Below are 23,909 nucleotides of genomic sequence, written 5' to 3'. Positions count from 1 at the left end.
TGAACACAGGGCTTTGTAGCATCCTGTCATTCAGTATGTTTACACGGACGACAATACTGCGATATTAAGTCGATACTCTAGCATGTAAACGGCGATTATCGGTGACCTTAATCCGACTAAAGTCGTACTCGAAGTAAACGCAAATCGAATAAAGACGTGTGGAGTACTCCTGTTTTAATCGCATCACAGACACGTACACACCTTAATCACACTATCAACGTCGTGTGGGAGTTTTCAGCGTGTTCTGCGACAGGACACGGACACACGCGGCAGCGCTCAACCGTTTGACGGCAAACGAGAGCACGGCTGCGTCCCAAACCGTGTACTCGCCTACTATATACATGTAGCTGATCTACTATACGGTAGGTAAGTGCGCGGTTTGGGACGCAGCCCACGGTCCAATCAGTCGTCTGTTTGCACGTACAGCACGACAAATAATTAACCGCACTCGGAGCTTCCGTAAAATAAAAAATGAAACCCCCAAAACTGTATACGGTACCATAACGAAGACCAAATGTATGTCGATACGTGAAATTCTGGAGGGAACGTCGGACGGCGTGGCGTACTGACGTGTGCCGTTAATCGATCCATGTTCTACAACATGTAAAAGGGGAACACGAAAGGAATATATTTAAAAGCAACTCATATAAACACCTTAATCTTATAAGAATATTATCTTATTCAGAATAAGGTCGATAATTAGATTATCGCTGTCTGTGTATATGTACTGAATGTGTCATCTTCAAGAGAGGGTGAAAAACAGGGGCTGGTGAGGGTAATTTATACTGTTTATAGCTGTTCTAAGTGATTACAGGAACTAACGTCTTTTGTTCAACGATATTAAATGTAACGCTGAACGGATAAAGGTATGATTTGTCATTCTTTAATAAATAAAACAAGGGAATAATTGGCAAGTTGTAGCAACAGGCTGCATCACACCAACCTGACGTTGATTGTTTTCCTGTAACGGCATGCCCCATCGTGTTTTATTCCTTGCATGGTGAAACATGTTTTTTTTTTTTTTTCTTCCCCCCCCCCTCAGACAAAGGAGTAAATTTTACATTTCCTTTGTGTGTTTTCAGGGCGAGCTTCCAAACAGCCATGCTAAGTTCCATGTCCTTTTCCTCCTGTTTGTGGCTGTGATGTTCTTTGTGAGCCTCATGTTCCTCTTGGGATACCACTGCTGGTTGGTGGCTAAGAACAGATCCACACTGGGTATGATGGCTCTGCTGTGTTCTCGGCACTGTTTCGTTTAGTTTAAGTGATGCTATACTGTTTATATGGCGACCGCGTAAGCCGAAAGCACTAGTGGCAGCTCGGACCGTCTAAATAATCGCATGTAATAAAAGGAGCTATTAAGGTGCATGCAATCAGAAACTTGTCTTCAGGTCTAACAAACATTATTCTAATAATATTAATTATTTGATTAATATAGTTCATTCATTTCGACTGCAATTGTATCACGAATGTTTGTAAATACAATTTCGATATAGTATTGGTAGATGGTCGATGGATGGATGGAATATATAGCACAAAGCGAGCTCCATAAAGACATGGTTTGCTAATGTTGGAGTGGAAGAACTGCAGCGTCCTGCACAGAGCCCTGACCGCAACCCCACTGAGCACCTTCGGTATGAACTGGAACTCTGACTGCACCTCAGACCTCCTCGCCCAACAGCAATGCTCACTCACTAATGCTCTGCTGGATGAACGAGCAAATCCCCACAGCCACGCTCCAAAATCTAGCGAAAGCCTTCCCAGAACAGTGGGGGTTATTATAACAGCAAAGGAAGACTTAAATCTGGAATTGGACAATCAACAAGCACACATGGGTCTGATGGTCAGGTGTCCACAAACTTGTGGCCATATAGTGTAGATAATACAGCACATAAACTAAAAACCAAAAAAGCTTCATCTTTTCTTTGTGTCGCACGCTCACTGTTTTTCAGAGGCTTTCTCCGCACCCGTGTTCCACAACGGTCCCGACAGGAACGGCTTTAACGTCGGTTTGCGCAAGAACCTTCTGCAGGTCTTTGGGGAAGACAAAAAGCTCTGGTTTTTCCCGATCTTCACCAGGTTAGTAAAGTGCAGTACCTTACGTTGTGTGTGTGTGTAAAAATATAACTGGTGGAATGGTATTAAAATGAATTGTATAATGATCTCATCATGGCTTTCAGAATGCCGTGTGTATATATGTCATCAGTGTCCCTTGTGGTCTTTAGCCAAGGTGACGGCCACTATTTCCCTCTGCGGACTCTGAGCGAATGTCAAAACCCTTTACTGGCCAGCGAGAGGAGATGGAGGGAAGATGGGTCAGATGAGGACGGCACAGGTAAGGACAAGATAATGGAACTGAAAGAACAACCTCTGCCCCATTCCAGGTGATTTAAGTGTGATTAAATCACTGTGATTGTTTAATCAATTGCATTTGAAAGAACGCCCAAATTAGGCACATTTTATATATCTGCTCTAAATAAATCATAGCAAATGTGTTTGGAGCTGTCATCTCATTTCTCTCTCTCTCTGCATAATAATAGGTGATGAAATACTTGCCGTTTTATTTTATTTATAAAATAAATAAACTTCGCTTCAGTCTGTGTGCAGATCAGCTGACTTTTTTTTTTTTTTTTTTTTTTTCCCCCGCGTTTTTGGATTTGCACGTTGCAACACTAACCGCATTCCTGACAATGGCTATTTAGAATACTTAGCATGGTAGAGGTTTTGAAATAAGGGAAATCATGTCTTCACTGTCTGCGAGCGAGTCGCTCTAGTTCTGAGCCGTGAACATGTTTAAAGTCGACAGACTGCTGAGCTAGCAACTTAACGTTTATTAGCCCAACACTTCTTACTCTAGATACGAGCTAGGTAACTGTAGTTAGCCGCTAACTTTATCCGTTTGAATTATAAACATGTGGGAGCAAAAAAAAAAAACCCAGACAAATGGACTAAAACAAGGAAATATAATATTGGCACCCCCTTGGTAAATATGAGCGGAGAAGGCTGTGAAAAATGGTCTTTATTGTTTAACTTTTTTTTTTTTTATCTTTTGTTCAAAAGAAATCACAAAAATACTCTGCTGTCATGGATCTCAAACAATTGCAAACACAACACAGGTTTATCCACAAAGAAAATGATCTTTTTTAAATATAGGTGTGCAACAATTATTGGCACCCTTTAAGTCAATACTTTGTGCTACGTCACTTTGCCAAGATAACAGCTCTGAGTCTTCTCCTATAATGCCTGATGGGGTTGGAGAATACATGGCGAGGGATGAGAGATCGTTCCTCCATACAGAATCTCTCCAGATCCTTCACATTTCGAGGTCCACGCTGGGGGACTCTCCTCTTCAGTTCACCACACAGGTGTTCTATGGGGTTCAGGTCAGGGGACTGGGATGGTCATGGTAGGACCTTGATTTTGTGGTCAGTAAACCATTTTTGTGTTGATTTTGATGTATGTTTTGGAACGTTGTCCTGCTGGAAGATCCAACCACGGCCCATTGGAATTTTTCTGGCAGAGGCAGTCAGGTTTTCATTTAATATCTGTTGATATTTGATAGAGTCCATGATGCCATGTATCCTAACAAAATGTCCAGGTCCTCTGGCAGAAAAACAGCCCCAAAACATTAAAGATCCACCTCCATATTTAACCGTGGGCATGAGGTACTTTTCCATATGGCTACCTCTCTGTGTACCAAAACCACCTCTGTGTTTATTACCAAAAAGCTCGATTTTGGTTTCATCTGACCATCGGACCCGATCCCATTTGAAGTTCCAGTAGTGTCTGCACACTGAAGACGCTCGAGTTTGTTTTTGGATGAGAGTAGAGGCTTTTTTCTTGAAGCCCTTCCAAACAACTTGTGGTGATGGAGGTGACTTCAGATTGTAGTTTTGGAGACTTTCTGACCCCAAGACACAACTAACTTCTGCAGTTCTCCAGCTGTGATCCTTGGAGATTTTTAGGCCACTCGAACCGTCCTCTTCACAGTGCGTTGAGACGATATAGACGCACGTCCTCTTTCAGGTTGATTCATAACGTTTCCAGATGGTGGAACTGGGTATTTTCATTGCGTGTTCTGTTTTCTTATAGTCACTTCCTATTTTGTGAGGCTCAACAACCTTTTACCGCACAGCTATATTCCTTGGTCTTACCCATTGTTATGAATGACTAAGGGATTTTTGCCTATGTGTTACCTCATATTTATACCCCTGTGAAACAGGAAGTCATGTTTAAACAATTTCCTGAAAAAAAAAATATATCATATGAATTCATGGGGTGCCAATAATCGTTGCACACCTATATTTAACAAAGATGATCGTGAGTTTTCTTTTTGAACAGAAGATCAAAAGGTTAAGGAGGGCACTGTACACTCATGGGGGCCCCCTGGTGGTCCAAAGCAACAGCTCTGATCTCAAGTATCACTAAGAGTGAACAGATGAATAAGATGAATAAAATAGAATACAATTGTGTTGCTCTATCTGTAACAGTCGCAGGTGATCGTTATCTAGTTTTGTTTGGCAAAAATAGAAAACAGACGATGTTACTTTATATGTACTTTATTTACAGATGGTGAAGTAGAGAATGACGCTTCAGTCCGACTGGATATTGAATAGCAATCGATTGAACTACACTTCTCGGTACGTATAGACTTTTTTGTTTATTTGAGTCTGGATGAGGGAAAATATTTGCTCTGACTCTTGTTATATATTTACCAGAGGAGCACTTTCAGCTGCTTCAGGCTTGCACTGTAAAGGCGACGGAACACCAAATCTCGGATGAAGACGCAGCATTCCAAATACTGGAGGATTTCAGAAAAGCATGGCCTCAGAGAGTGGCTTTGTCCTCTTTTTCTTTTCTCTTCTGTTTTACCTTGTATGATCTGGGTTATTAAATCTTACACAAGCACCTCCATCGTCTTAGAGAATCACCAAGGACAATCAGACTGTTCCCAGGGGCTTGGATTTGCTTTGTCTTCTGAGTGCAAGATAACGATGGGTTTTAATGACCTTGCGTTTCATCTCCTATTACGTTTCAGCACATGGATTCATCTTCGAACGTGTTTGCTCCATTCTCGGTGGCAGCTGGTGTCATAGCATTGACAAAAGCTGCAGGAAAGACCGTTTTTCTGCCGTTTTTCCCCTGTGTTCTACAAGTTCTACTAATTGTCCTGCAAGCGTGATCTCTCTCCAAGCCTTAAATATTCATCAAAGACTATAAGGACCCTCCTGTAAAATCACTGTGGTGCAGTGAATACTACTTTATTTAAATATTTAAATTGTCCGTTTTTTTTTTTAACGATGTATTACAGATGTGCGTGTATTGATTATGTGTATTCCTTTAAAACGCAGCCTGCTATTTACAGTTCGCAAACATAGTGTGTAACGAATGATGAACGCTGTTTTCGTGGAAGTCTTGACTCCATGTTCTCCATTCCAAGTCCACATACGGTCCTCCGAAACTATCGGAACGGCAAGGCCGATGCATTATATTTTTGGTGCTCCACACCAAAGACGTCTGGGTTTGAGACGGATAGATGGATATGGGAGAGGAGTTTCGAATTTCAGCTTTTATTTTCCTGGTATTTACATCTAGACGTGTTAAACAACCTAAAACAGAACCTTTTTTTATCGGACCACACAATTTTTAGGTGAGCAAAAGTATAGGAACAGATCGGTTTTAAAGTAAATGACACGTAATATTTAGTTGGATCAAGCCTGTGACTCGATGACATCACCAAACTGTTGATTTTTATCTAGTGTGATGCTTTTACCGCAACCTCTTTCAGTTGTCTGTTTCAGAGGGTTTCTCTCGTCTGTCTCCTCTTCAGAAGGTGAAACGCTGCTCAATTGGGTGAAGGTCTGGTGATAGACTTGGCCAGTCTAAATCCTTCCACTTTTCCCCCCCAATGATAAAGTGCTTCGTTGAGTTGGTAATGTGTTTTGGATCATTTTCGTGCTGCATGATGAAGTTCCTCCTGATTAATTTGGATGGATTTCTCTGGATGTCGGCAGACATGTGCCTGTATACTTCTGAATTCATTCTGCTGCTACCATCATGACTTAATCATCAATAAAGATTAAAGAGCATGTTCCAGAAGCAGCCATGACGCTACCTCCACCATGTTTCACAGACAAGCTTGTATGTTTTGGATCACGAGCAGGTCCTTTCTTTCTCCACACTTTATCCTTTCCTTTCCTTTAGTAGAGGTTAATCTTGATTCCAGAACTTTTGTGGCTCATCTCTGCAGTTCTTTGTGAATTCCAATCTGGCTTTCTGATTCTCACCGCTGATGAGTGGTTTGCATCTTGTGGTACGGACTCCATATATCCGCTCTGTAATTCTTCTCCGACGGTGGATTGTGATACCTTCACCAGTGCCCTACGGAGGTTGTTGATGATGTCACTGACCGTTGTTTCTGTCAACAGCAGTTGTCGTTTTCCTAGGCCGACCCATTCTGTGTCTGTTGTTCACTACACCAATGGTTTCTTTCTTTTCCCCGCCCAGAACATTCCAAATTGCTCTACTGGCTACGACCAATCTTTGTGCCTCTGATTTGATTTTCCTCGCTTTTCTCCCATAGACAGCTCTCTGATCTTCATGTTGGCTCATCTTTTTTTTAACAACAGACGCAACAGTCTTCACAGGTGCAACCGAAGGCTAAAACCAACCTATTTATTGTTTAAACAATCAATCTAACGGGACACACCTGGGTAACAAGGAGCACCTGTCAGTCATACGTTCAACCTGTCACACGTCAACATACAAATACTAGGAAATAAAAAGCTGGAATTCTTAAACTCTCTTCTCACATCCGTCTTTTGATCTCGAACGCAAACGTACAGCAAAACAAGTGAATCGGCCTCGCCGTTCCGATAGTTTCGGAGGGGACTGTAATTTGCTTAAATCACAGCTGATTCGGCTTATCGGGGTCATAAGCTGAACCCGGTGAGCGCAGGAAACAGTGTGGCACTGCAGCTGACATGAGTTTCTTGTCATTTCTCCACATAAATTTTGTACTGTAATCTTAAGTCAAGAGTGCCACTGTTCACTAGGTAACACTGAATGTATTCCATATCAGCATCCTGTGTTTTTTTTTTTTTTTTGGACTTAAGGCTTTTCTTGGTATTACGGAAATGTGTAACTGTATTTGTCATATTTGTCCTTTCTTAAGAGTCATTATGTTGATGTAATATTCCCATGTGACCTTCCCTCTTTTTGAAACATCCTCGTGCTCACTTCTGGTACAATGCATTACACGTTAACAGATTCAAATTATGCATTAAAAACAGTTAGATTACTACACTCCTGAAGATGGGTGATAATTTAAAGGAAAATAATCGAATAAATTCCACGTCCATTTACATTTATTCATTCAGAAGTGACTTACAGATGAAGGGAATACAAGCAAAGCGATATATATATATCAAGGGGAGAACAATACAAGTAGTGCTATTGTACAAGATTTCTAATTGAGTTCTAGAAAAGCAGAGGAGAGTTAGTGTGTAGGTTCTGGAAAGGGAATACCCCATCAGCAAGGTCTATGAACGTAAGACATCTGGGTGAACTGCTTATTTAAACGTGTGCAGTGTTTTGGATGTTTATTGGAGCTTTTTATTCCTGGACTTTCCATCCATTTTCTATAGCGCTTATCTTACAGGGTTGCGGGGAACCTGGAGCCTATCCCAGGGAGCATGGGGCACAAGGTGGGGTACACCCTGGATGGGGTGCCAGTCCATCGCAGGGCACACTCACACACCCATTCATACACTACGGACACTCTGGACCCGCCAATCAGCCTACCGTGCATGTCTTTGGACTGGGGGAAGAAACCGGAGTACCCGGAGGAAACCCCCGCGGCACGGAGAGAACATACAAACTCCGCACACACACACGCAGGGCAGTGACAATCGAACCCCCGACCCTGGAGGTGTGCGCCGAACGTACTAACCACTCGGCACCCTTCCTGAACTTTCCATCAGTAGAAAACCTTACTTGCTGAGATATTGACGTTTGGATGAAACCCATATTCAAATGTGAAATCCCTAACGCTACAAGTATCGGCACCCTGGCTATCGCTCTAGCGCTACAGGTATCGGCACCCTAGCTGTCGGTCGCTCTTTTTCTTTCTTAAAACTACACGTTACTTTCAGATTTCCACCGGAAACTATTTTAAACTTTCATACCAAGCCAACATCAAAGTTTGTTGTGACAAACTTGACCTATCTAGTTTCAGTTCACCCTCACCCTCTCTGGGCTGATTAACGAACTGATAACGAATGAAAGACAACGATGAAGATGAAAACAACGTGTATGATGTTTGGACAGAGAAGTATACATTTATTTCCCCGGGGCAAATTCAGATCAGGTGCTTCATATGTTCATAGCACTAGTCAAAAGTGGTTAGCTGAAGTGCCAGTGTGGCAGTCGACGTGTATATCGATGACAAATCATTAATGTTCCACGTTACGGTTCCAGAGATTTGTAGAAGCGACGCGAAGACTACAACACGTTCCTTTAATTCGCCGCCTATTTGTATTTACGAGTTATACTAATGTATCTAAAGTACTAAAAATAGTAAACGGCTAGCTAGCGATCACTGGCTATTCTTTATGTTCTTGAATCCAGTAAATAGAACCTCTGCCTATTACAGCTTTAGAATAAACCCATTCACTACAAGTCAGACTGTGATGATGGCGGATTGTGATTTCCATTGCTGTAACCCCCAGCTATGCTTCACGGACCCTGCTTTGAGAACCATTGCATTATACAACCATGCACTGCGCTTCTAACACGCTATACTAAGGCACTTCAAACTTTTTCAAAAATTTTATAGTTTAAATTATAACGCAAACCAATTCCAAACTTAGAGAAATGCAAAGAAATACTCAATGGGCTGTCTCCAAATGAAAATTCAGTCGGTCCCAAAATATTTCTCTCCAAAGTGAGTTGGCGCTACAGAATGGACTTCGGTGGTCAGGATGGTGATTTCTGGAAACTCTTGAACTATGGACGTAACTCCTAAAATAACAAAACGAGGCAGAGTCAAAAATCCCTCATGTCTGGTGTATAAAAGCGTCGTGAGTTCAAAAGACTTCGGAGCTATTTTACCATGCGGGGTGGAGAAGAGGCTCAGGAGAATGATGCGTGAAGCCTGGACGCCGTGATCGATCAGCACTCGGACTGCTTCGACGACAGCATTCCCACTACCTACAGGGCAAAAATGATTGATGCAGATTTGTTAGGTCATGTTGTTTCCATTCACATCACCACACCAAAACGACAGTTATATTTCGAAACTATAGAATTAAAAGGGGCGCACGGAGGCTTAGCGGTTAGCACGTTCGCCTCACACCTCCAGGGTCGGGGGTTCGGTTCCCGCCGTGGCCCTGTGTGTGCGGAGTTTGTATGTTCTCCCCGTGCTGCGGGGGTTTCCTCCGGGTACTCCGGTTTCCTCCCCCACTCCAAAGACATGCACGGTAGGCTGATTGGCGTGTCTACAGTGTCCGTAGTGTGTAAATGGGTGTGTGATTGTGCCCTGCGATGGACTTGAGAAATCTTGGCCCACTCTTCTTTACATCATTGCTTCAGTTCATTGACGTTCGAGAGGGCATTTGTTTATGCTTAGCTCTTTTATGATCCCACCACGGCATCTCAATGGGGTTGCGGTCTGGACTTTGACTTGGCCATTCCAACACCTTGTTTTTTTTTTCTTCTTTAAGCAATTTAGATGTTGATTTGCTGGTGTTCTTAGGATCACTGTCCTGTTGCATGAACCAATTTCATCCCAGTTTAAGCTGCTGGACAGATGGCCTCGAATTTCTCAAGAATATTTTGGTGGAGTCCATTGTTGTCTCAATGACTGCAAGTTTCCCAGGTTCTGTGGCTGCAAAACAAGCCCAAATAATCACCGCTCCACCACCATGCTTGACAGACGGTATGTCATGAACATAGATATTTAATGAGTTTACAACATTAAATGTTCTGACCTTGGGAAGGCTCACTCCTGGGGAGATTTGCAACTGTCTTGAAGGCTCCCCGTTTGTAAACAATCCTCCTCACTGTAGACTGGCGAATTTCAAATTGTTTGGAGATGTCCTTATGACCCTTCCCAGATTGATGAGCAGCAGCAATGGCTTCTCTGAGGTCATAGTTGATGTTCATTCTTCTTGGTATGACGTAGACCCATACCCGAGTGCTCCAGAACACCAAACTACCAAAAAGTTCTGCTTTTACAGCGGCACTCCCACTTTTTGATGATTAACTAATCTTGTGCATTTCATTAGTAACACCTGGCTGCTATTTACTCTCTTTAATGAGTGTAGAAATAGGAATGGTTTACTTATTTTTTTCCCCTGTATGGCAGCCTTGGACATGGTCAAATGTTGACATTTTCTGCCATATTAACTTCTGAAAAACTACAACCATTTATAAACAATCTATTTATGTCCATTTTGCTATGGCAACTTGAGCAGAGCATAACATTCACCATGTGAGAAAAGCACTCTCCGGTTGCAAGCTTGCAAGTAAAACGCCTTTAAGCAGACTAACTATTCGTACTAGATCCTCATTCACCTAATGTGACGTCTGCAGAAATCGTAGCCGAGTTTAGAGCGTAAATAAAAACATGTCTTCGTAGTTTCTGGTGAAATAGATTTGTGGAGGCGGCTCAGGCCCTTAACCCTCATCTGCTCCCTCGCTTTGGATAAAATTTTCACTCGGCTGAGCGGATGTTTCTTAAGAAAAGCCCCATGTGAGAAGCTCCTCATTATTGAGAAGATTCCAAAGCTTCAAAAGCAATCCTGTTATCAATTCCTGAACTATACAATTTCATTATATAAACCGTGTTTCTTCTTCTTTTACGTGAAAAGTTCCTGTTTAACGTATAAACGTGAAGCGAAATGAATAACACGCTGCTGTCTAAACATTCCGTGCGTCTCTCTCTCCCCAACAATGAGCCGGATTAATCTGATGACACCAACAGCAAGACAATTAGTACTTGGTAAATATATGTTCCTAACATCCCGGGAAATGACTGACGAGCACTGATGAAGACATTATTCGTTGCGGCATTTGACTTTGAACAGCGCACAATGGTTAAGTGTATTAACGTCCGACATAAACCACCCATTACGCTGCTATTTCAAGGGCCCGTCCTCGTGCTATTCAGCACTTTGTGCCTAACTGGCAGGTCCTGTATAATTTCCTTCCGAGACCCGTAATTATCCTGGGTGGCTGAACAAGCTGGAAACGTGGAACGAGACGCAAAGGTCAGCTCAAACAAAGTGGCTAGGATATAGTGCTCTGGGAATCGGACCGTGATGTAGAAGGCGATGTGAAAATTGCAGGTGTGCCAATGCATATGATGGACAAAATATCTGAGGCAGCCTGGGAAATCCCATTGGATGTCACTATGGCTATATTCTGGAAACCCCCCCCCCCTCCCCCCCCCAACCCAAAAAAAAAATCATTTATTTATTTAAAAAAAATATTCTTCGCTGCTTTCTAACCTTGCCTGCCAAGATCATGTTGATTAAGAAGCCAGTTAATCAAACACAATGGTAAAATCAGTCGGTCTGCCTAGATGTCTAAAGACGTTGGACAGCTGTGTTCCACAGTGAAAGACACATACGCTTAAGTAACTTGGTTTTGTGATCAGATTGTGGTCAAAATACCGATAACCGATTATTCGGAGTGATATCGGCAGATTCGATAACCGATACCGATACTTCTGCCTTTTATGCCTGATTTCAAATGAGTAATAATGAACTCCACAATTCTGAAAGAAATGCAAATAAAAACTCCATTTCAACAAGTTGTTTCACACTAACTGGTCTCATCAACAGAAAACACATCACTCTAATTAACATGAACTCAATTCTGAAGATTAAAAGTAAGATCTCTTAACTTATCGAATGTTATTTATTCATATTAACATTGCCTGAAATCTAAAAAACAAAAAAAAACAAAACCCTCCTGTTAGTCTCACATTCACTCTCCACAAACAAAAGCATTTCTACTTCATCGCTGACATCAAACTGGTCCTATATAATATCAACTTTTTATATATATATATATATTAAAATGAACTGGATAGGAAATACACTACACTACAAATATACTTTTCTGTACAATATATAACTTTTTGTCGACTCATCTTCATTGAAATCTTCCATCGGTGTACTGGCGCGTCAATTCGGCTCTGGCGGCGCGGCGAATAAAGATGTTCGACGCGACGTCGAAACTCCCGCTTCGCTGCTGCGCCGTCCGGTGTAAAAGGTTAGAGACCGCAGTTTTGACGTTATTCCACAAAACAGACATCATCTTTACGTACGGCACGGAATCGATGTGTTTTCCCGCCCTCTTTTGATTGACGGGATATAATCGGCCCTGACGTTTCTAAACCATCAGCCGGTGTATCTCTAGTTAATAATAGGTATAATAGTAGTTGCAGAGAGAATATCCCAGAAAGCAGGTGAAGATTAGGTCTCCTAATCTTAGTTCTCTGCACTCCAAAGCTGGTACTGTGCCTTCACTGACCTGCCCTGGTTATTTCGGGAGGGGGAATCTCTTCGGCGGCTGGAGGATCGTTTCAACATGACCGTAGACTTCGGGAGCAGAAGCGGATTAGAAGGAGATCGCGGAAGGTATTGTGATCTGAAATACTTTCCACTTCTGCTCAGACTTTCTCCCTTTACTCTGCTACCAAATTAGCAAGCTAGCTATTTTGTGACTATCCCATGGACGTAGTTTGAAGAACATTAGTCGTTTCATCTCGGTTGTTTCTTCCTACAGAGAGCGCGTGTGTGTTCTGTTCTACACTCTATACGCACTCACGTATACTCAAGAGCACTTGGGAAAAGTAGTACAATGCAGGTTAGGTTTAGTCGGTGCTTCAGAAAGATATCCTATGAACAAAATAGCATAAGATGAGAAGCTCTTGACCTCTTTCTGTCTTTCGATTTCTGGCCCAGTAAGCTGTAGAAGAGCTTTTCTATTCTATTCTTCCCTCAGAACTCTTTACTTCCATAATCCCTTGTTTAATTATATAAAACCAATTCGACGTACATAATGAGTGCTGCTTAATTATAGAAATGGAACAAATATCCATCCATGCATTTTCCATACTGCTCATCATACACAGGGTCGCGGGGATCCTGGAGCTTGTCCGAGGGAACTCGGGAGACGCCCTGGATTCACGCACTACGGACAATTTTGGAAATGCAGATCAGCATACGATGCATGTATTTAGACTGGGGGAGGGAACCGGAGTACCTGGAGGAAACCCCCAAAGCATGGGGAGAACATGCAAACATGGTAGGCTGATTGGCGTGTCTAAAGTGTCCGTAGTGTATGAATGCGTGTGTGAGTGTGTATGTGATTGTGCCCTGCGACGGATCGACACCCTGTCCAGGGTGTACCCCGCCTCGTGCCCGATGCTCCCGGGGATAGGCTCCAGGTTTCCCCGTGACCTTGAAAAGGATAAAGCGGTATAGAAGATGGATGGATGGAATACGCAAGCAAATCCGGATGGGAATTTTCCATTGACATATCTGTTGTAACTCTGCCATGTGCTGTACACTTTCTCATTTGCACGTAAAGTGTAAACTAGACGTACATAGTTCTTTTCCCGTCGAAAACCCTTGAGGGATACAAACTTTTGCACACAACAGTAATATAATTTTTGTTTAGTCTACAACTGAAATGGGTTCGTTCAGCACTTACTCAGGATAGGATACATGAGCAGGATTTTGCGTCTGTAAATATCCGGCGGGAACTTTGCGTAGTACACTTTAGCTTTCAGCGTCTCCTCGTCGCTCTGTATAAGGATCTTGCCGATGCGGATAGATCGGCAGCAGTCCCTTAGGCCTTGCTCCATCGCTTCACCTGTTTAGGGACAGATATGTAGAGCGTCACGGGAAAACTCGGAAAACCGGTCTGTTTATATATCGAGGTACAACTGTGGAAACGTGGAATGTGACAGACCGCTCCTCATTATACTGACGCCGCAGTTGCCTCTCTTAAATCTCACACCTTCATACTTCTGTCCTGGAAGTTAGAATGGAAAGGCATTGTTCATGAAAACTTGCATAGCAGTGAAAATGTATGGAGGTCAGTAATCAGAAAACACCTGAACAAACCAAAAACACAAGAGCAGACCATAAACACAACAGCAAGATCCAAAGCACGACAGAAAATAAACACACAACAGCAAATAAACAACACAACAGCAATGGCTAATAGAAAGGCAGACTCGCACTTAAGGTCAGAAGACTGCAAGGAAAGTCAAGCACATGCCGTAAATCCCACCCGGGAAAATTGGGGGTCGCGGGCCGGCCTTAAGCGTCTCGCACCTTTCGAGAAACTGCTCGCCAAGGTAACAGTTCAGATGATACGCAGAAATGGCCGTGACATATACTTTCGACGTGGAAGCAGGCCTGCCTGCTTCCAAAAGATGGTGCACGAAACTGGGATGTCTGCACCATGAAGAGAAAATATCCCAGACATGTCGATGCAGCTCTCACGCTGACGACAGTATGAACAACAGCAGGTTCGCATACAGCTCGAGGGTTGGACCCAGGAGCCAAACCCAGAGCTGCAGACGGGCTGGACCTGGATTCCAGGTACCCTGCCGTCCATCTGAGACAACAGATCCTTCCGGAACGGAAGCTGCCATGGTCTACCCACCGATAGTATCAGAAGTATGGGAAACCAAAGTCTGGCTGGCCATCGTGGTGCTACAAGGAGCACCCTGCAGTTGCACTGGGAGATCCTGTGTAAAACCCCCATCAGATCCCTGCTGCTGATTGGCTACAGTGTGTGTCAGTCTGTGGAAAACCGAGAGCTGGAGGGTGTTTACAGTAAAAGGAGATACGTTAAAGCCTAAATGAACACACTGATTTGTGCTTATTTTTATCAAAGATATTGACATGATGTCATTTCAGACATGCTGTCAACTTTGCACAGTATTACGCAATCCTTAAATAAGGAAGCAACTTCATGTTATTGTTTTCGCTTTGCTAAATACCAGCCTCGTGACAGTCATACGCTGGGCCAAATGTTTTGAGTTCATGTCGCTATGTTTCTCAACCGGCTGTTCCGTTTTTGATTCTGTTGCTGGGTTTTGTTTTTTTTAATGTTTGGCATGAACAGGCCACTGTAGATGCTGATATTAGCACAGGCAAAAAAGTTAGGGGAATCAGGGGATTATGGGATTCGTCAGTGGAATGTAACAAGACTCAAGGTGTCCAGTGAACTCTATATCCTGAAAGAAAAGGTTTTAACCGAACGGTGGAAAAGTGCCTCGGCTAGAACATGAAATGAAAAGTACTCACCTGTGGGTGTGGTCACTATGCACTCAGTATAAGGCAGCTGATTTAGTCCTTCTTCAACTACGATTCTAATCTACGGACGGATCAAGAGTGTGTCTTAATGCAACGGCAGCTCACAACACCAAGCGCTTGATTTAAATCACTGATTTAGTTCAAGTAATCCCTTGTGAAGATGAAAATGAGTATGCTTTAACATGACAGCCCTTCATTTATGCAACGGACGCTTCAAGTACGTTGTTTCGGTTAATAGATTTTCTACATTTCGGCATGCTTACGTATATAGCAAAACTATATTTTGGTTATAGTTTGGTACTCGGGATGAGTACCACGTTAAAGCTATACTTCTGTTTTTATACTTGATATATGCGAAGTTAAACGTGTCCCTGTAATCGATTTTACACACCGATCAGCCATAACATTAAAACCACTTGCCTAATATTGTGTATCTGCCAAAACAGCTCTGAGAAGGTGTGCTGTGGTATCTGGCACCAAGATGTTAATAGCAGATGGTTTAAAGTCCTGTAAGTTGCGAGGTGGGGCCTCCATGGATCGGACTTGTTTTGGACTCCAGCACATTTGTCCCATAGATGAGCGGGGGTCAGGACGGGCTCTCTGCAGCCACGCAGCCGCATACGCAGCAAGCTGCGACGCACTGACGCCTTTCTATCATAGCCAGCGTTGACGTTTTCAGCAATCTGTGCTACAGTAGCTCTTCTGTGGGATCGGACCAGATGGGCTAGCCTGCGCTCAGCACGTGCATCAGTGAGTCTTGGTAGCCCATGACCCCGCCAATGGTTCTCTGGTTGTCCTTCCTTGGACCTCTTTTAGTAGGTACTAATCACTGTATACCGGGAACGCTCCCACAAGACCTGCGGTTTTGGAGATGCTCCGACCTATTCGTTGCTCAGATCCTTGCGCTTGCCCATTTTTCCCGCTTCCAACACATCAACTTCAAGAACTGACTGTTCACTTCCTGCCTAATGTGGCGGCTGTGGCTCAGGTGGTAGAGCGCGTTGTCCACTAATCGTACGGTCGGCGGTTTGATTCCCGGCCCACGTGACTCCACATACCGAAGTGTCCTTGGGCAAGACGCTGAACCCCGAGTTGCTCCCGATGGCAAGTTAGCGCCTTGCGTGGCAGCTCTGCTCCCATTGGTGTGTGAGTGTGTGTGTGTGAATGGGTGAATGAGTCACAGTGTAAAGTGCTTTGGAAAAAAGCACTACATAAGTGTAGACCATCTAATATATCCCAGGCACCACTGTAATGAGATAATCAATGCTATTCACGTCACCTCTCAGTGGTTTTAATTTTATAGCTGATTGGCGTATTTTTATGCACTTTAGTTTTGCTAATTTGGCGTCGACAGATGGATGTTCTGGAACGTTATACCACCGCGCTGATGAATTCTCTAATCTGATTGGTCAGAAGGTGTTGATTAAGGTTCTATGTTAGCAGCTCTGAAAATAGGCTTGGCTGTAAGGTAAATCACGTTTATATTAATGTACACGTTCTAACGCGTTAACAGCTCATTCACAGGATGGACAAAATGCTAACAGCGAACAAAGTAAAATATCTAGGTGTTGGTGTAGTGAAGCCTTCTGTAAAGAAATCTCCAGCAGGAGTCTCCAGTGTCAGTGCTTTTTAAAGGTCAGTAAATTTTCAGGACAGAAGACTTCGCGATGTCTTGGTCTTATGAAAAGCTGGCGAGGGAATGAGTGTTTATAGCCGAGATAAGGTACGTGAACGTAGTGATCTATACGTAACTACACTCGTGGGAAAAAGAACGTACACCCTCCTTATATTCTATGTTTTTAGTTATCAGGGCCTAAATAACAATTGGGTGGTCCTCCCCAACTTCTATGAACAAACAAATAACCTCAAGACAACAACCCCCCCCCCCCCCCTCCCCCCACCACCACCAAAAAGTAAACCAACATTCAGAAACCATGTGGGAAAAAGTAAGTACACCCGATAATTCAGTAGCATGTAGGAAATGTAGCACTACATTTCCTGTAGGAGTTTAGAAGTCTCTCACGTCGTTTTTAAGAAATCTTGGCCCACTCTCCTTTGCATCATTGCTTCAGTTCATTGACGTTCGAGAGGGCATTTGTTTATGCTTAGCTCTTTTATGATCCCACCACGGCATCTCAATGGGGTTGCGGTCTGGACTTTGACTTGGCCATTCCAACACCTTGTTTTTTTTTCTTCTTTAAGCAATTTAGATGTTGATTTGCTGGTGTTCTTAGGATCACTGTCCTGTTGCATGAACCAATTTCATCCCAGTTTAAGCTGCTGGACAGATGGCCTCGAATTTCTCAAGAATATTTTGGTGGAGTTCATTGTTGTCTCAATGACTGCAAGTTTCCCAGGTTCTGTGGCTGCAAAACAAGCCCAAATCATCACCGCTCCACCACCATGCTCGACAGACGGTATGTCATGAACATAGATATTTAATGAGTTTACAGAGGCCTGTAGGTCACATGATGTAGCTCTTGGGTTTTCCGTTATATCTCTCAACATTAAATGTTCTGACCTTGGGAAGGCTCACTCCTGGGGAGATTTGCAACTGTCTTGAAGGCTCCCCGTTTGTAAACAATCCTCCTCACTGTAGAATGGCGAATTTCAAATTGTTTGGAGATGTCCTTATGACCCTTCCCAGATTGATGAGCAGCAGCAATGGCTTCTCTGAGGTCATAGTTGATGTCCATTCTTCTTGGCATGATGTAGACACACACCTGAGTGCTCCAGAACACCAAACTACAAAACGTTCTGATTTCACAGATCTAGTCACACTTCTTAATGATTACCTAACCTTGTAGATTTCGTTAGTAACACCTGGCTACTGATTACTCTCTTAATGATGGTGCAAGTCGGAAGGCTGTACTTATTTTTCCCCCACCGGGTTTCTGAATGTTGGTTTAGTTTTCTTTCACTACATGAGACTACATACTGAAATCTAATGAGTTACAACCTGAGGTTATTTATTTATTTATAGAAGTTGATGAGGACCACACAATTGTTATTTAGGCTCCTATTAAAAAAAACAACAACACAGAATTGAAGGACGGTATACTTTCTTTTGCCCATGACTGTATATACAGTTAAAAAGCATGACATGCCATTCAGTAATAAATAAAGAATTGTAGATATTTATAAAGTGCTGTAGTAGAAAAGGAATAAAGCACTTTGGGGCATTATTGGAAAATAATCTACTTCAACTTCAACCAGTTGTTGCTTATTTTCCTATAACAGCACGTCCCAAAATGTTTTACTCCTCACAAATTTACTCAAATTTTTCCAATACTGTGTACTTTGAAGATACACTCTGAAAATGCTAATTTTGCTAATTATTTGAACTGTATGTATATATATATATATATATATATATATATATATATATAAACACACAATATTACACTGTCATGTTATACTGTGTCGTAATTATAATGAGTAAAATTATACATTTGGCTTAGACGTTATATGTGATATATATGTGCTATGAGAGCACGTAGTAGTTACAAAAATTGTTTGCACATGCTTTTAAGGTGTTTTAAAGCTAAACACAAAGAAATCTGCCTGAATTCTATCATAACGATGGCAGTCACATACAGTACTGTGCAAAAACCTTAGGCATACTAATTATTAATGCATATTACGTAACAGACCTCTTTTCAGACAAAACACACAATGAAGTGTTTATTACTGTTTACTGCTCTTTATAGTAGTTTTATATAAGCTCTTTATAGCAGTAGCTGCAACCGTTGAGAGCATCCTGACCAACTCCGTCACAGTGTGATAAGGCAGCTCGGTGGTATCTGAAAGAAAATCCTTGCAAAGAATGATGAAAACCACCCAACACATCACTGGCACCCAACTACCAGCTATTGAACATCTTCACTACAGTAGATGTCTGCATAGAGCACGCAACGTCACCAGGGACTCCTCCCATCCCACTCAAAAACTGTTCAACCTCCTTCCTTCCAGGAGGAGATACAGGAACGTTCGCATCAGAACGAGCAGGCTCAGGGCCAGCTTCTTCCCCACACCAGTAGCATCTGGGTACTGGTGCTTGAAAGTTTGTGAACCCTTTAGAATTTTCTACATTTCTGGATATATGTGACCGGAAACACCAATGGATTTTCACACAAGTCCTAAAGGTGGATTTATTTATTGAGGAAAACGATCCGATATTACAAATCTGTACATATAAGTAGCGTATGTGAACGTTTGCTTTCAGTATCTGGTGTGACCCCCTTTGTGCAGCAATAACGGCAGCTGAACGTTTGCGCTAACTGTCGATCAGTCCTCCACGTCGGCTTGGAGGAGTTTTATCCCGTTCCTCAGTACAGAACAGCTTCGACTCTGGGATGTTGGTGGGTTTCCTCACATGAACTGCTTTCTTCAGGTTCCTCCACAACATTTCTATTAGAGTCAGGACTTTGACTTGACCATTCCAAAACATTAACTTTATTCGTCTTTAACCGTTCTCTGGTGGAATGATGTATGTTTAGGGTCGTTGTCTTGCTGCATGACCCACTTTCTCTTGAGATTCAGTTCACAGCCAGATGTCCTGACATTTTCCTTTAGAGTTCGATGGTGTACTTCACGATTCATTGTTCCATCGATGACGACAAGTCGTCCTGGCCCAGATGCAGCAAAACACCATGTTTCACAGATGGGATAAGATGGGAACCATTGTTGTTCAGTGTTCTCCTGAGGGTGGATTCATGAACATGAACATTGGCCAGTGTGAGAGAGGCTTTTAGTCTCTTAGAAGTTACGCTGGGTTCCTTTATGACGTATTACACATCTTGCTCTTGATGTAATCTTTGTTGGTTGACCACTCCTGGGAAGGATAGCAATGGTCTTGAATTTTCTCAATTTCCTCAGGTTGTGTACCTGTCTGACTGTAGATTGGTGGAGTCCAAACTCTTTAGAAATGGTTTTGTAACCTTTTCCAGGCTGATGAGCATCAACAACTCTTTTTCTGAGGTCCTCAGAGATCTCATTTGTTCATCCCAAACATGTGTTGTGAAGATCAGACTCGGATAGATCCCTGTTCTTTAAATAAAACCGGACGCTCACTCACACCTGATTGTCGTCCCGTTGATCGAAAACACCTGACTCTAATTTCACCTTCAAATGAACTGCTAATCCAAGAGGTTCCACCTACTTGTGCCACTCACAGATATGTAATATTGGATCATTTTCCTCAATAAATAAATCATCAAATATAATATTTTTGTCTCATTTGTTTACTTGAGATCTCGTTATCTACTTTTAAGACTTGTGTGAAAATCTGTTGGTGTTTTAGGTCATATTTATGCAGAAAAATAGAAAATTCTAAAGGGTTCACAAACGGTCAAACAACATTGTATCACCTACATATATTTATGACTAATACTTGCATATATATACACATAAACAGTTCCTATTAATAAAGTTGATATACTTAAACAAAACAATAAGGAAAATGAGCTTTTTCAATCATTTATTCAACAGTAATATCAATAGATGTCATATTCTTCTGTGGAAAAAGTAAGTACACCCTTGACCTCAGAAGCTAGTATTGCCCCCTTTAGTAGAAATAACTTCTTGTAGGCGTTTTGCATAATTGTCCACCGAGCTTGCTGGAATATTTCACCACTATTACATGCAATATTCTTTCAGTTTCAGTTGAGTTTGAGGGTTTTCTTGCATGTACTGCCCCTGTTTCAAATCCCCACACAATGTTTCAATAAGATTCATATCCAGGCGTTGACTAGGCCGTTCCATAATCCTCCATTTCTTCTTTTTGAGCCATTCCTTGGTGGAATTGATAGTGTTCTTAGGATCATTATCCTGTTGAAAGGTCCATTTCGGTTCAGCTTCAACTTTCGGACAGACGGCCTCACGTTATCTTCAAGCATTCTTTGATATGATGCAGAATTAATAATTGAATCAATGAATGCAAGCTGTCCAGTCCCTGAGGCAGAGAAGCAACCCCAAACCGTAACATTTCCACCACCGTGCTTCACAGTTGGTATGAGGTGCTTCTCCTGAAAAGCTGTCTTTTGTCTGTGCCAAACATGTCTACAGCTACTCTGGCCAAACAACTCTATCTTTGATTCGTCTCTCCAGAGCACGTTATTCCAAAAGGTCCGGTCTTTGCCTATATGCTCATTTGAAAACTGTAATCTTGCAAAGGCTTTTTCCTGACACGCCTCCCATGCAGGTCAAATTTGTGCAATCTCTTTCTGATTGTAGAAGCATGCACTTTGACACCAACAGTTGCAAGACTTACTAGCAGATCTTGTGGTGAAATTTTGGGGCTCTTGGAGACTTCTTTTTACATCGGACGGTCTGCTCTTGGGCTGAATTTGCTGGGACGGACATCCTTGGACAAATTGACAGTCGTTTGAAATCTGCACCACTTGTAGATTGTTTTCCTTACGGTGGAATGATGTATTTCAAGTGGTATTTCAAATAATTTGGAGATCCGTTTAAATCCCTTACCAGACTCATAGGTATTCGCAACCTTTATTCTGAAGGCCTTACAGAACACTTTATATCTTGGCATGATGACCCCACACACCTCAATAACAAAGGGAACACCAGACACTATATACGAGAGGAGTATAACTAAGACCGGTTCCACCTGCACTCCCTAAGCAGGTTCTAATCACTTGCACCCAATCCTGAACACCTGAATCTAATCTTATGAATTTGAAGGCGTACTTACTTTTTCCATGTGTCTGATGTGGTTTTTTTTTTTTTCATTTAAATTATGAAAATGATTACAAAATTTTGGTTTTATGTGTCATTTGAGAGCGTGTATCAACTTTATTAAGAGGAACTGTTTCAAAGAGGATCAAATGTTTGCTTGTCCAAATATGTGATAAATGCCAACAATTTCCATGGGGTGTACTAATTTTTTTCACATGACTGTATACATACATACATACATATATATACACACAAACATACAGGGTGTCCCAAAAGTCTCCATACACAGGAGAAATGAACACTTTTTAGCAAAATATCTTCCAAAATTGTCCCCACTTAGTTTATATATATATATATATATATATATATATATATATATATATATATATATATATATATTTATTTTTCAGATAGCCATATTGAAATCATTCTCATGGCTGGATCGAGCAGCTGTCACAAGGTTCAAGGTTGCGATGGACTTTAACAGTAGACGTGGCAAGCATATATACTGTACATATACATATATATGCTGTATGTGTGTATATGTATATACACAGCATGTATGAATGTGTATATGCATATATATATATATATAAACCTCTATTTATATATAGAGATATATATAATACCTCTATATTAACTTTGTTAATTTGCACACTATTTGCACTTCGTTGTTGAGTATCTGTACTGTGCAATAACGATAAATCTATTGTCGATCTAATGATTTGTAGGAACATTTCATTCTTTTTGAAGGCATCTCTGCTTTTCAGCATTTCTTTACATGTCCCTAAGACTTTTGCACAGTTCTGTATGCAAGTGTAAACGGTATACGTCAACTGTGAATTACACACTCGTTTGTGTAGAGAAGGTTTACACATAAGCATGTAACTATTTCAGCACTGACTTGTTATTAAGGGAACTTGACTGAGGACTTTACAATCATTGTAGTAGTTTGTATAGGTCAGATTTTGTACAGGATTGTATACTCTAAATCTTACCAGTCTGTCAGCACAGAACACAAACTCCCCTCTACTTGTGGTTCTATAGGGAACACATTCAAATGTTAGAGTACTACACGTGTTCTAAGTGCAGAGCATGCATGATTCAGGACATGGTTGAAGCTCACTTGTCCCTGATTATGGTCTGTAGTTCATGGATTTGATCAGTGAGGGGTAAAAGCTTCAGCTGGATCGGGGGGTCGCTGTTTACTGCTTCTTCACTCTCTTTCTCCAACGACTCGTTCTCAGAACCATCGCCATTGGCAAAACGCACCTGCTTCATTGTGTTCTGTTCACAGTTACCACCACGTGCAACCTGTTGATTATAGCAAGGCACGCTGATAATGGCACATAATCTACGTCTAAGTATAAAGTGCCTATGGAAGAATATAATCGTTTACAGAACCCTACAGCACGCACACTAAAGGAAAAAGAAAAAGAAATGGACTAATAAACAACGTGTCTTCTCACACAGCGGCAGCACGTGACAGCGTCACATCCTTTGGCGGCTGTTTCGGCGCGTCAAAATTGCATATTTTTTTAAAAATAAAATTGTCATGCTCATTAGAAAGTCCTTCATCATACTAATTTGCACCGAGGTGGAGTTATCTTTGCGTGTAAGGGGAGAAAATCTGTTACACAAATAACAGAAGAAAAAAATAAATAAATAAAATCTGTTGCACTTTCAATAACCATGTGTATTGAGGCAGTATGCGCAAACGTGTGAGAGTTGAGTTACTTCAACGCACCCTTCATTCCGTAAAACCCTGTATGTACTGCGATTTCATTGAATGACATAGAATTGTGAGTTAACTCTGGAATATAGTATTGGGCATACTTTACGTATAATTGTCGTTCATAATTTTTTAGCGTAAGT

At 41.8% G+C, this 23,909-nt stretch overlaps 2 protein-coding genes across 4 annotated transcripts in view; one reads left to right on the top strand and one right to left on the bottom strand.

Annotated features, from left to right (window-relative positions):
* zdhhc15b (zinc finger DHHC-type palmitoyltransferase 15b) overlaps positions 1-7,302 on the top strand; it is a 10,088-nt gene extending 2,786 nt beyond the window's left edge. For both annotated transcript variants that reach the window (XM_017474424.3, XM_017474423.2), the window contains exons 8-12: positions 1,083-1,215; positions 1,950-2,076; positions 2,223-2,332; positions 4,567-4,637; positions 4,716-7,302. In XM_017474424.3, coding sequence (XP_017329913.1) covers positions 1,083-1,215; positions 1,950-2,076; positions 2,223-2,332; positions 4,567-4,613 — 417 coding nt within the window. In that variant the 3' untranslated portion in view covers positions 4,614-4,637; positions 4,716-7,302. The remainder of the gene's footprint in view (positions 1-1,082; positions 1,216-1,949; positions 2,077-2,222; positions 2,333-4,566; positions 4,638-4,715) is intronic.
* LOC108268981 (uracil phosphoribosyltransferase (FUR1) homolog (S. cerevisiae)) lies at positions 6,500-23,542 on the bottom strand. Of its 2 annotated transcripts, XM_017474422.3 has the most exons (7): positions 23,161-23,541; positions 23,033-23,075; positions 15,333-15,402; positions 13,984-14,046; positions 13,723-13,884; positions 9,109-9,207; positions 6,500-9,018 (listed from the first exon to the last, which is right to left on the bottom strand). In XM_017474422.3, exons 1-7 carry the CDS (start codon positions 23,313-23,315, stop codon positions 8,912-8,914), a joined length of 699 nt encoding a protein of 232 aa, XP_017329911.1. In that variant the 5' UTR covers positions 23,316-23,541; the 3' UTR covers positions 6,500-8,911. The 2 variants fall into 2 exon arrangements, with proteins under 2 accessions (XP_017329911.1, XP_047013020.1); XM_047157064.2 differs by lacking the exon at positions 13,984-14,046 and having other exon boundaries at positions 23,161-23,542.
* Between the last annotated feature and the right edge of the window lie 367 nt (positions 23,543-23,909).

The sequence above is a fragment of the Ictalurus punctatus genome, chromosome 8 (assembly GCF_001660625.3).
Source record: "Ictalurus punctatus breed USDA103 chromosome 8, Coco_2.0, whole genome shotgun sequence".
In the NCBI taxonomy this organism is placed as follows: domain Eukaryota; kingdom Metazoa; phylum Chordata; class Actinopteri; order Siluriformes; family Ictaluridae; genus Ictalurus; species Ictalurus punctatus.
This window is presented reverse-complemented; position numbering and strand designations above follow the sequence as displayed.